General features: G+C 33.4%; 1 protein-coding gene across 6 annotated transcripts in view; it reads right to left on the bottom strand.

The window, feature by feature from the left end:
- The window catches only part of LOC133880493 (ankyrin repeat-containing protein At5g02620-like), a 41,359-nt gene that overhangs the window by 17,350 nt on the left and 9,452 nt on the right, over positions 1–14,557 (bottom strand). For 3 of the 6 annotated variants that reach the window (XM_062319440.1, XM_062319445.1, XM_062319442.1), the window contains 5 exons: positions 10,600–11,109; positions 10,343–10,492; positions 8,720–8,818; positions 1,659–1,706; positions 1,087–1,514 (listed from right to left, as the gene is read on the bottom strand). In XM_062319440.1, coding sequence (XP_062175424.1) covers positions 1,087–1,514; positions 1,659–1,706; positions 8,720–8,818; positions 10,343–10,492; positions 10,600–11,109 — 1,235 coding nt within the window. The remainder of the gene's footprint in view (positions 1–1,086; positions 1,515–1,658; positions 1,707–8,719; positions 8,819–10,342; positions 10,493–10,599; positions 11,110–14,557) is intronic. The other 3 variants (XM_062319441.1, XM_062319443.1, XM_062319444.1) reach the window with 2 other exon arrangements.

Genomic DNA, 14,557 nt, shown 5'->3' with positions numbered 1-14,557 from the left:
ATAAACCCTCCATGAGATGTCCACAATTTAATAAGGTGTTTTAAATTTCATAGTCACATTATCTGATCTACATCTTAATTCTTGAATAACTGATTTAATCAAACGATCATCTATAATACTATTGAATCAAATTCGATCTTTATGGTATTAATTAATTTGTGTAGCAACTTTACTAAAATTACTAGGTCTAGACTTAGATGATGATCAATTCCATTAATTAAATTATCAAGGGGATATCTATCTCCTGTACGTATAGACTATGGATCCTATATTGAGAATAAACGTTCCCATAAGACTTAATGCAACCACCAAAAATATCAAGAATATTTGTAACGATCCACCCCCAATGACACAATATTGTCCGCTTTTGGCTCTCCCGAACCAGACTTCCCAGGAGGTCACCTATCCTGGTACTGCTCTTGCAGAAGCAGGCTTAACTGCGGAGTTCTGATAAGTTCATGACCATCACGGCTTTAAAACGCATTATGTCATAAAGGGTGCATTTATACATATAAACACATCCTCATTCCCAGGCAATGTGGGATGTCACAATATTAATCATATATAAGACCTCACACGTTGGTAAATCAAAGTGATCAACAATTGATATCTAAGTCCAGTATTTTCTCAAAATTAAGAGTCTTTCCAATTAGTAGATTTAAGAAATATTGCGTTCGATCAAGTGACAGGAGTCTGTAGAATGCATTTTCATGGTGATCCAATTAACTCAATGCATTCCAAATGCATCAAAATATTAAGTCATAAATTGTTAATATGTTCTAGTCCTTGCAAATAAAATGCCCAATTTATTAGTTGTTATGAACTCAAATTTACAATTAAGCTAGTTATAAAAAGCGTGTGATATAGATATCTGTGCATTAATTACAATTAAAGCACCTAAATCAAATACAATATAATTTGAGCAATTCAATTAATCTTGTGAATCAGAATTACCCTAACAATAAAAATATTAAAAATAAAACAAATTTCATTTAAGAAAATCAAATTGGATTTACTTTTTAGGGTACTAATCTTAACAGCTAATAGTGAGAGTATATGAGAAAAGTTTAGAATGAGAGAGATGACCTTAAACCATTGTAGTTCTCTTTGCATCTGCAAAGCTGGACCTGGGATTCGATTAATTAGAGTCGAAGCTCCTGTCATCCCTGCCATATGTAATATGTGATTCCTGTAATTATCTCGCCTATATGTTAGAGCTTTCTTCAGGTCAAGCCGGTATATAAGGCTAAAGATTTTAGCTTGGCGATGTAAGACAGAAAGTGAAAATATAGTTCTTGAATCTTTATCCTGGCTCCACACAAGATCTGGATTTGCTCGGACTTTACCAAAAATAAATTCAAAAATCCCTTTCTGAATAGAACGGAAGATGGCATCATAAACGCGACCTTTCCCCCTTTTCTCAATATTTGAAATTAATACTTCTTTGCACATGCGATCCAGAAGTTCATGGGACTGGACATGGACTAACTTCATTTCATATAAATCCTCGATTCCTTTGTCAATGATAAAAACAATGCCAACTTAGCTAGATAGCCGATATGACGCTATAATTTTTTGACAAAAAAAAAAAGGAGTACGTGTATAAAGGCTCGACAAATTAAGCAATGTATGGTATTAATTGAATTGACGTAGTATACCCAAGAAGTTTAGGAGATTTGAAAGTAGCTGGCGCAATAGAGCAGGCACTGCAAAAGAAAAATGAAATTCGGTCACTCATACACATTTTAAAATTATTACTAAAACGAAATTAATAAAATAAAACAGACCAAGGTATAAGAGTTAAAAAAAAAAATTATCATTTTACTTTTTCTATCAAATTAAAAGTATGAGTACTTTTTGCATCAGGTGGTAGATAATATCTAATCAACCTCAAATTATTGAGTTGTGTGATATTAGCAAGCATTATAGAGAGAGAGAGAGAGAGAGAGAGAGAGAGAGAATTAAAATTTATTAATAGATTGAACACTAGTTAATCATGGTGTGGCCAAAGCGAGAGGAAAAGAAGAACACATCTGCTTTTTTTAATTCTTCGAATTCCATAAAAAGGAGAGAACAATCAAGGAAGACACTCTTTTGTAAAAACAGCTGAATTTTTTGTCTGCACATTCTTTTTTTTTTTTCTTTTTTTTTTTTGAAACAATTGGTTGCACATTCTATGCTTATTTGTATCCCATGCCACTTCGACTAGAACACTACATTTGACTCGTGTTAGAGCGAAGTTTTCTAACCTACTTCAATTTGAAATATTTTTTGAATTATGCGTCAAACACAACCTTTGATTTTTCTCTCATTGGAATGCTTGTTTAGATATTGCTTTAAATGCATCTTTCTGTCTATGCTCTAAAGTCATTGGATAGGCACCATTAAAATGGATTTCAAGTGCCCATTAATCGCAACCTCTGTGTCTTTGCGTTTCAAGCGATGATTCTTTCAAAATTGCTCCATCTAATCGTGTGCAACTCGTCCTACATGAGACTCCCCTTCTAAAAATAAACTCGACCACGAGTTAATATGATTTAAAGAATGCAGGTATGTCATTCCTTCTTGGAATAGGATCCTCTCAATTTCAAGTGAAATGGAATTGAGTTATTTTATGGTCAAGATTTTATTGTACAAACCTAACAGTGTACATGATGTTATATAGTAAATATATTGTCACGTCATTTAAATTTTTTAAACAGTGTGGCTGTTAGGAAATGAATCCTATTTAAAGACCCATGAGATGCGAAAAACAAGAAAACAAAATGAAAGACTTTCAAGCAATCTCAAAAGAACACAACATTTACGTGGTTCACCACTAAGGCTGTGTCTACAGAGTTGCAGCAAATTTCACTATGATATAGAAATAATACAAGAGACTTTTACAATCCAAAGACATTGATTAAACTATTCAACTCTCAAACTCCCTATATAAAACCTCTATAGAAAACTTAGAAAGACCTCTCAATGTTCCCACAATTTTCTAATAACAATAGAGTCTCATAACAGGTCTTTAGATAGAAAACCGAAGTTTTTTAGGCGGCTATGTCCGAACGCCCTCCCAGCATATTCGGACGTGACTAGGTTTTCGTAGCTTCATGTCTCGCATGCCTGGACACCGCACTGCTCTGTCCTGACATGCCTCAAAATTGCCACTTTTTGGAACTCCTATTTAGACGAGCCCTGCTGCCAGTCGAAACGGGCTTGGCAGCAGCTGCCTCCTGGAGTTCCTATCCGGACAAGAAAACCAGTTGTTCCGACTGTATCCACATACTCAATAATCTCCCACTTGGACACTGGTCCGCTCGCCAACTTCATATCTGCATTCCTCCATGCCTTAAAAACCGATGCTGTAAAACTGCCTCCTGTCTTAAACCCCGAAGACCAACTGAAGCTGCGCACGGCTTCAGTTTCTCAATAGTTACATATTTTGCCAACCTTTTTGTGGGATTCTCACTTCCACAAATCTTCTCAAGGATCAACTATTCACTTTCTAGGAGAAAGCGAATCAAATGATACCTTAACTGAATGTGTTTCTTTCTTGAATGGTACATTGGGTTCTTTGCAAGAAAGATAGCACTTTGACTATCAATGTGTTGAACGCCCTTCTCATCCTTCTTATCCAACTCATCCAAGAAACCTTGTAGCCAAACCATTTCCTTTCCGGCTTCTGTCACAGCTACATATTCAGCTTCTGTTGTGGAAAGGGAAACAATTCTCTGTAACTTTGAATCCCAACACATGGCTGTACCACCTAGACTTTACACAAACCTAATAGTACTTTTCCTGCTATCAGCATCACCCGCTAGATCAGCATCCGCATAACCTTGCAGCTTCAAATCTACGCCTGTGAAGCAAAGGGAAGTATCAGAAATACCTTTCAGATATTACAAAATCCACCTGACTGCTTCCCAATGCTGCTTGCTTGGATTACTCATATACCTACTACTGGGAATTGGTTTGCAAAACCATGTTTGCACAACGGAAAATAAAATCCCCAAAGCCAAGAAGGAACTTTATGAAGAACATGTGAAGAACAATGCTATTTTAAAAATAAACTACAAAGGATAAGCACTTACTTGAACGTGTTTAAAAATAAATGGCCATTCCTTAGCTTTATAGGCAAGATTTATCTGCTTCCTCCTCGACAAAGAACGTGTGATGAACACTCAGATCTTTTCACAAATGACTAGTGAAAACCAAGAGAGTGTGCTCTTAACTTGTTCTTCAAAATTTAAACTTATTCTTGAGGGTTAACTCAGGAATAAGTTCTTAGTAAAAAATAAAGAACTATAGTAGTTGCTTATCTTCTGAAGAGCTACAGACATATCTATCTATACGCTCAAAATACTAGGAGAGTATGAGATTTAAGCAATGTGGACAAGCTGTAGCAGCAGTTCTAGATAAACTATAACTCCCCTTGTGGTGGACGGCTAGGGCTAGGAGTGTAGTTGACGCATGCATCAACTGCCCTGCTAGTGGGCTTGGATTTTATCCTAAAGCCCAATCTACCCATTCCATCTTATGCACAGTCTCTTTCTAGTCCATATTTTAATTAAATAAAAACAACCAGCCCAATAAATAAAAAAGCATGATCTGGTTAAATTAAATCAGTTTGCTGAGGGACCTAAAGGAAAAATAAAAACTAGCCAAAATAGTTTCTACTCTTCATGCCACTATTTAATTACAATTGATTCCACTAAACAATTGTAATTGAACTCTAATTTATATTTTTTTTATTAAAACAATTAATCTTTTAAATTTACTTAATTTTGACTTTTGATTCCTCCATGAAATCTTCTGTAGTAGAATTAAAGCCAAGATACTACTATTTAATTCTCTACCCCTTTTTCCTTGAGTCCCCTAATTTTATATATTATTCTCGTACTTGTAAAATACTTATCATGTGTACTTTGTATTTCAGTATCTCATATGACGTAGCCGAAGACTAAGGTAACAAATCAAAAAGCAGCGTCTTTAATTCTGCAAGGAGAAGCGTCTTCGTCTTCGTCTTCTACCCAAAAAGATAAAACAAGCCAGTAGGCTAAAAGAAAGATAAAACTCCGTAGAGTATTTGAGAGAGAATTCTCTAATTTTATAACAATTCAATTGATTGAGTTTTACATAATAAGCAAGCTTATTTATAGAAGAGAAATACTTGTAGAGAAAGTAATCATAATCCTAATAGTAATAGTAGACCTTATTCTAGTAACAATAGTAAACCTTATTCTAGAAGTAAAAGTAAATCTAATCCTAATAAGGAAAAGAAATAAATAAAGCAAATCTAATCGTAGTAAGTAAAGAAAATAAAGTCTTAATTCTAATGAGGAAATAAAATAAAATAAACTCTTGGCTTGATGATCAAATATTTCCTTTTGTACTTCCATTGTCTGCAAACAGGTATACTTCGAATCAAATGGGTCTGCTTCAATATTATTTTTGGCATCTTTTCTATTTTCGTTTGCACCGAAAATATTATTAAATTCCTGCCTACATCAGACACCCCCACTTGAAAAACTCGTCCTCGAGTTTTCTTTGCAATATGTCACACGAGGCTCTTTCGGAAAAAGATACTTGGAGAAATCTACGTAGATAGCATGCGGTTCTTCCAGAGAAAGATGCTTGGAGAAATCTACGTAGATAGCGCTAAGACACGACTTTTCCTTTTCGTCTCCTTCCATTAAAATTTCTCCAAATACTTTTTTCTTGATGCTACCTTCAACTTTATTGTCTTCTTCAAAGCAATCACTGTTATTATTTATTTATGTGGTGATCGTGATGAGCTGCGCTTGTGGTGGATATTCTTCCACTGGTACAGTAGCTGGAACCAATGGTTGGGGTTGCACATATTGTTTCTCTGACGGTAACTCTACTTTTTCACCGTAACTATCATTCTCTTCATATATGGGTTTCTTATTCGAAGATTCATAAATATGGTTAGAAACAAGTTGAACGCAACTTACATAATCATCACTAAGATCTTCATAGACCGGTGGTCGGTTTGTGGGTGCAAGTCGTTGGTAATGAGTATGCCTCACTCGGATCCCATAGTCAACATGGGTATCATTGTACCTATGATTACGAACAGGACCCATGTACATGCGCTCCATCATCTCTCGCGTCTGTCACATCTCCTGTAAACGTCGTTGTAGAAGTTGTTACTGTAGTATAAGTTGGCCATCGAATCCGGATAATGCCAGCTCGGATACCCCATGAATTTGGCTCTCAAAAGAGCCCCCTCCCCTACAAGCAGCGTTGTTGGAGAAGTTCGTTACCGTTGCGCTGATTGGCCATGATCAGGATAAAGCCTGCTCTGATACCAACTAACGTAACGGAAAACTAAGGTAACTAATCAAAGAGCAGCGTCTTTGATTCTGCAAGGAGAAGCGTCTTCGTCTTCTACCCAAAAAGATAAAACAAGCCCGTAGGCTAAAAGAAAGATAAAACTCCATAGAGTATTTGAGAGAGAATTCTCTAATTTTATAACAATTCAATTGATTGAGTTTTACATAATAAGCAAGCCTATTTATAGAAGAGAAATACTTGTAGAGAAAGTAATCATAATCCTAATAGTAATAGTAAACCTTATTCTAGTAACAATAGTAAACCTTATTCTAAAAGTAAAAGTAAATCTAATCCTAATAAGGAAAAGAAATAAATAAAGCAAATCTAATCCTAGTAAGTAAAGAAAATAAAGTCTTAATTCTAATAAGGAAATAAAATAAAATAAACTCTTGGCTTGACGATCAAATATTTCCTTTTGTACTTCCATTGTCTGCAAACAGATGTACTTCAAATCAAATGGGTATGCTTCAATATTATTTTTGGCATCTTTTCTATTTTCGTTTGCATTGAAAATATTATTAAATTCCGTCCTACATCATCATACCAAAATCCTCCGGCTAGAAACTTAGAATAATCCAATCCACAAAGTCAATATTAATGGGAAATTTCTTAAAAAAAAAAAAAAAAAAAAAAAAAAAAAAAAAAAAAAAAAAAAAAGATTTGGATTCTTTATTGAGAAAAGCTTTCTCATAATGTTAATTGTGATCACCCAATGCACCAAGTAGGTTGACCATCAATTTGATCTCACCCATAAATGTATCAAAGTGATCTACAGTACTTCACATTTGAGTACACAATTCTCTCAGGATTTAGAATCAATATCATAAGTAAATATTGGGAGTAGGAATTTTTTTCTTTGATTTTATTTTCATGGAAAAACAACTCTCGAGGTCCGTTCACTGCATAATACCTACACAGTAACCTGAAGCCTTCAACTTCAACAAAGACTCGATGTATAACAGTCTTTGCAAATGGAATGCCCAATTCCATTACCGACTGCGAAGTATCCAGAGTTTAAGACTAGAAGGGTTATGAACTAAGATCTTGTGTGATAAATCTTTACTCACACCATAGACCATATTCAATGTAATCCAATAGCTTTTCACATGCAAAATATACGAAGCATGTAAAATATCATATGCCTTATGCTAAAAAATACATATGGACTAAGATCTTGTGTGATAAATCTTTACTCGCACCATAGACCATATTCAATGTAATCCAATAGCTTTTCACATGCAAAATATACAAAGCATGTAAAATATCATATGTTTTATGCTAAAAAATAGATCAATGAATAACAACTTTATTCGTAGACAATTTGAGGAGCATCTTTAATTATTTGCTCGTGTTAGAAAAATCAATGCACGGCCGAAATAAGCTCATTAGTGTACCTCTTGCACTGAAGTGAAATTTTTTTGAGATTGTTCCTCTTGATTTCTTTAGAGTACGTTTGGAAAGTGGAATGAATATTCCATTAGGAAAATGAATAACTTTTATTTGAAATTAAAAAATGTGAAATGGAATAATCTTGGAATAGTCACTCTCATGGGAATGAGTGAATGATTATTCCTTAAATTGAAAAATAAGTATTCCTCTCAATTCCAAGTGTTAAGTATATGAAAACGATTCTATCATTCTCATATATTCTTACACTGGAATTATTCTATTTCACCTTCTTCAATTTCTAATAAAAGCTTATCATTTTTCCAAATGAAATAGTCATTTCACACACCAAATGTATACTTAATTAATGTCTTCTTCCTCCTGGCGGACGCTATGAGAGTGATCCTCACAATCTACAGTCTAAAAGCACTAAAAAAACACAAAGACACTGAGAGAGAGAATTATGAGGGCTATTTATAGCCGCATCCCATTGATGCTGAGGCTAAAAGCTTGGAGTAAACGACGTTACTCCCCTTGATGCCTGGCCTCCTGTAATGGCGTTACGCTTGGAATATCATACAACAAAGTCAGTATAAAGATATTTAGAAGCCATTATTAAAAGAAATGTTTGGAATCACAAACTCTAAACTTTCGATTTGTAATTCCTCTACAATTGTAGGAACATCTAATAGATTTTCCACAAGAATGCGACATAGGTACTATTGCATTTATTAACTTAATCATTATTATTTTTCTTTTTACTGGAGGTTTGTCATACTTTACGTTTACTTAAAGACAAAGTAATTTTTGCATTGTTATTGCGAACGCAAGAACATGCATCGTTAATTCGATTATTGTTTTATACAATGAAGGCAAGTCATGGTTTTATCATTTGAGTAATTATCACAAGAGAAAATATGAATTTCTCCAAAATATTATTCTTACTGTAACAAGCCAAATCTTAAAAAAAAACTTTTAGCCAACATACCTAATTCGATGATTTTTATTTGATCGCTTTGGCTTTTTTCTACGTTTTGAAAGTTCAAACGAATTTCCTTGGTGGCACGAGCCGGTTGAATGTGTATACCTTTAATCAAAAAAGGAAATGAATCTTAAGTAAGAATTCAGAAATAGTGTTAATACATGTCTTGCATTTAAAAAATTTGCTTTTCAGAAACGCAAAATATTAAATAAATAACTACTATTAAATATACCTTAGAAATTTGGCTTTATCCTGAAGTGTACGTATTAGAGTATTCAAAAGGTAACACAAATAACACAAGATATATGGGTTCAAATGCGACTAAGACACCATTATATGAAATAAATTCTCTTTATATTTTTCTATGACATGATAAAGAATGTATTACATCTTGCAGTCTTCGAGGCTATCTTTTTCCCTTCCTGGCCTTTTTTTTTTTTTTTTTTTGTGGATTCATGATATATATATACTAGCATTTTGTGGGGACGTTTTTAAGTTTCTATCTAAGTGGCAAATATAAGGTGCACAACCTTTTTGTGACCTGGCCGGGTTCAAGAGAACATTTTTAAGTAGCCAAGACAGTCAGCTGGAATTGGCAGTAGTATTACGTCCAAGCCGGCGGGCTTCGAAATTCACAGCAGAGGCAGAACCACTTAGTTTGAGGGGTCAGTTAGATCTCGACCAAATGAGGTGTTCAATGAAGATCATTCCCAAAGCACTCAATTGGAAGCAGTGTTGGTCGATCGGGTGAGTCCGTCACATATATAAATTATAATTTTTTTTTCTATTTTATATTAGTTTAATATGTATTGAAAAATCGAAGGGATCGAGGGGGCGTCACTATATTTTTTGGGTCGACATGTAGATACAATTACAAAGAAGGAAATCAAGATTTCACTATTAATAGTATAAAACATGGGTCTAGTTACGGCATTTATTGTCTATTAAGTGTAGATAAAAATAAAAAATAAAATAAAATTGAAAATTACGTGGCCACATATACATTACTCAGGTGAGAAGTACAGTTTTTTACTTTTTTTCGTTTGTTTATGCTTTCAAGATTATGTTAAAAATACTTGACTGCCTCGTCAATTTATAAATAGTTATATATATAATTTTTTTCTGAGTTTTTTTTTTTTCTTTTTTTTCTTTTTCTGAGAAACAGTTTATATAAATTTTTTTGTATATTATAAAATCACTTATTTGAAATTAATCAGTTATCCAAAAACCACTTTTTTTTTTTTAATCTTTCTTATAATAGTTACGGTAACAATAACAACGCGCGCGCGCACACACACATATATATATTAAAATACTCCTATAACCCTTTTAAAATTTTTACCTCCCAATTTTATTTTATTATTTTAGGCCAAACTTAAAATGTCAGTTTTCACCCCCGTAATTGTATATATGTACGTACGAATGAAAATATGATCAAATTATTAATTATATGTTTGAATTTATATTTGGGAGTTAATTTAATTTTTGTTTTTTTTTTTTAATTGCATGTATACATGTTCATATTTCAATTGTTAGGAATTGCTTGCTAAAGTATTTTAATAATTTAATTTATATTTTAATCAAAAACAAATTTGATGAGAAGAAAAGAGAAAAGAGATTGGTACTAACAGGAGTAGATCCATCGTTTCCAAAACACAAGCGGATTTCCACTCGGGAATGCATACGCCATAGAAGCCAACGCATACAAAGGGCTGTATCCCTCTCTGTCTAGAGAAAGAGATAAACGTGGACAACGCTGGATTAAATCCAAAGCAATATCTGTTATATCGGGGAAAAAAAAGAAAAAAAAAAAAAAGGGAATTATATTGTGAAGATTTTAAATCATCGAACATATATATATAATTAGATCGAGGAGGAGTTATTACCTAAAGTTCTGGTATATATTGCCTGACCACAAAGTGTAGCACCGTTACTGCCATTTTCTGGCATTAGATCTTCTAGGGGAGTGAGAGAATAGAGATAGCGAGCCAACTCTATATGCCCATAATCAATAGCGTGAATAACTGGAATTTCACCATTCTGAGTTCTAATGCTGACCAACTTCTTGTTTTTTTTAAGCATGCACGCCGCCATCCTGTAGTTTCCACTATTAATTGTATAAGCCAAAGCTGTGCCACCAAAGCTATCCTGTATTGCCAAGTCTTCCTCCGACATTACATCCACTAACTTCTCCACTATATGCTCATGATCACGCCCAGCTTTAACAGCAACGTGAAGAGCTGTCTCGCCCAAAAATGTGATTTTTGCACTCCATGCACCAGGTTGGCCATTAAGGAACTCTTCTGTAGCGTTCCAATCACCTCTTTGCACAGCCTTGTTTAAGGCCTCATACTGAAGATGGTCAACGTTTCCACTTTGCTCGCTGCCTGCAAAAACTTTTTTCATTTTCATCGAATGAGAGTGAAATGAAACCATTCTGACATTAACATGGCAGCTATGGGTTGTTCTTTTCTTTGGATTTTAAATTTCAGAATTAACTGAATATGTAAAGGTCATTAAAATTAGTACCAACAACAAGCAACATCCCATCGTCAATGCAAGTGAGATGCATGATTAAAACTTCTTTACAACATAGGAATTTGGAAACTTGGAAGGAAAAACCTTATTATAAAAACAAAATTTTATTTAATTAATTCATATCCTCCTCTCCTGTGCGTTAGTGTGTGTATATATATATATATATATATATTATGCACAATCAACAAAGTATTGGATTTTGTACATGGTTATCATAGCACACTCAATTGATGGTTGAATTGAAAAAATCATACACTGACAAATAATTTTTGGTTAGATAGTTTACTATATATGTTAGGGTATGTGCCCTCAACTCAAATTATTAAATATGAGATTTTAGTTTTAATATAATAAAGTTGGTTAATATTCACTGATCTATTTCATGAATATTGTGCAAATGCTATCAAGTGATTATTATTTGTCATATACATATAAGGTCTTTAGGTTACATAAAATATCACATAGGTATGAGTAATGAGATTATCACACGTAAGATCTAAGTCATAAATCTTGTAGCTTATAAATTATTTCTTATAGTCGGTAACAGAATTGTGCATTCCATTGGATAAAAAACACATATATATACCAAGATGATCCGTCCTGATCGTATGAAGTAGGGACTTCGGGTTGATATGTTGGTGTGGATACCACATACTAAATGGACCACGTAAGTTTTCATTATCTTATAACAGTGTTAAAGTAATGATATGAACTCACGACTACTTATAATATTGACTCTAAATCCTAAAAGGATTTTGAACTCAAATGTAAAGTGTAAGTCACTTTGATTCATTTAGGAGTAAAACCTATTTCAGTCAAAATTCTCATTGCTTTGGATGATCAAATATAGAATTGTGGGAACATGACTCCTCAAGGAGTCCAAATCTTTTGATTAAATAGAAATTATAAGGAATATCTCTTTAAGATAGATTTCATGGAATTGAATATTCTTATTCTCGGGCCGTAGTGTTTTAGTAAGAGTTCTAAAACTTTATGTACAAGGTGAAATGATATTTCACATCTACAAATAATAAATAAGGGATTAAATTTGGTACCGAAGGATATGAAACATTGAATTAATGTGACAGTCATTTATGATTTCAATTTGACTACTGAATATTTCATGGAGGGGGGTCAAATGTAAAGTACAAGTATATTCAACGGGACTAATTGAATACATAAAAAATAATGACAAGAGTGCAATTATAATTGTTTCATGGAATCAATTGTAGTTAATCGTAACTTATGACAAGTCAAGAGATGACATGTGTCCAAGGCCTATTAGAGCTAGTTTATATTTGTTCCTTTGGATCCCTTTTCAAGTTGATATAACTTAACCAAAATATACATGCTTCTGATAAATTTATGGGCTAGTTTTATTTAAAACATGGACTAGGAGTTTAATCCCGGCATGGCCCTTTTTTTTTTTTTTTTTTTTTTTTTTTTTTCCAAGACAAGGCCTAGGAGTATTAATCCTAAGCCTAGGCGGTATTTTACGAGATATAGGCCGTGTCTAAAACCCTAGCCTAGCCGTGTGCCTCATGGTCTTCTGCGGCTAGGTTTTTTGTTTCTGTCCAAAGACACACTTGACTATAAGTAAAGAAGCCTACAAGGCATAAGAAACATCACAACATCACATAGAACACACTATGAAGTTTCTTCAAAAAAAAAAAAAGAACACTATAAAGTTGTGTTAATAGTTAACACAATAGAATTCTATATTCTCAAGAATTCAGAGACAGAACTAAGAGCCCACTCTTTTGGTCATTTTCAATCATTGAGAAGAAAGCTTGAAGGTTTTAAAATCCCATAGCCAACCGTGTTCATCTTAGCAAGATGAGAAATGAAACACAAAACAGTGCATAAAACCAAGGAGTGGCCGAAACTCTATGTAAGTGCACTTCTTGTTGATTTAATTTTTATGCATGATCTTACATGTATATATCCTCCAAGCGATCTTGGGATTATTCCGTTTTCCATATGATGCATATGATCCCAACAAATGGTATCAATGCCAACTTCATAAAAAACATGGTTTAGATCGAAATGAAAATTTGTGAAACTTCATGCATGAATTACTGTTTCGCAGCATGTTTGTGTTGTTGTCCTGAATTGATCTGGCAGCCTACCACAACGGGTTGATTGTCTTTGGTCCTCTAACATGTCTATTAACATGTTAGGACCTCAATTGGATCAATCCAAGTGATTTGAAATACAGTTAATATTTTCTGATTTTTTTTTTCTTAGTTTCTTTTTAATATTTTTAATATTTTCTTGATTTTTAAATTTTATTTTTTAATTTTCTAATTGAATATATGACACGTGGCAATGATATTATAGGAATATTTTGACAAAATTAGCCTTTTTGACACTCTTTGGTAGCTTGGAGGGTCAAATTAGTGCACTTAAAAGTTCAGGAGGCTATTTTAGAAACGCTTGGTAGTTTGAGAGGGCTTTTTTATATTTATCTCTTCAAACTTTTATTACGTAATTGTGTCATGAGCCTAATGTTTTATCAAATGTCTATAAATGTATCGAAATACATACTTATAAAATGTTTTATAACAATTTGAACATAAAGTGTGGATCATCATGTATGAATGTTGGGAACATGTATCTACAAGCTAACCCTCTGGTCCATAGATTTAGATTTATTGTTTGGTCTTGGATTCAATAGTTTTATAGTATAACCGGTGCACCATATACGGATGGTAGTTACTACAAACAAACATTTCTAGTAGCGTGAGCCACCCGGAGTCGGACTCAGTCGAACTACTAGTTATGGATGATGTGCGTACTTCCTTGAGGCACCAGTGTTGTACTCCAAGTCCCTCAGAACAACCCCAACCCTATCAAGAATGGGTTAAGAGCTCGAAAAAACCAAACAAAGTAAATTTATTACTATTGACTATATAAATTACCTATTCCACATGATTACCAGCATTAAAACCTAACGAGGGATTACCTATTCCACAAAGTAAAATTATGCTTACTATACTCTAAAATTGTTACGGACCTTCATAACAAGGGATGACCAATGATAAATTTGATAGATTTTGGTAAAATAATTCGAGGTATTCTGGGCCTACTAATGTTAGGATTATTCGAGAAACCTTAAAAAATTCCTAAACAACTACTAAAGTTGAATTATAATTTTTCTTCTTGATATTTGTTCATTCTCCAATACCCTATTTATAGGGTTACAAAGCTGAAAATATGGAAACGATAAATAAAAATATATTACATAAATATTACTAAACCTAATGAGATATATAATTCCCTTGTTTCCTTCCTAATAGAAAACTT

This window comes from Alnus glutinosa, chromosome 10 (assembly GCF_958979055.1).
Source record: "Alnus glutinosa chromosome 10, dhAlnGlut1.1, whole genome shotgun sequence".
Lineage (NCBI taxonomy): Eukaryota > Viridiplantae > Streptophyta > Magnoliopsida > Fagales > Betulaceae > Alnus > Alnus glutinosa.
This window is presented reverse-complemented; position numbering and strand designations above follow the sequence as displayed.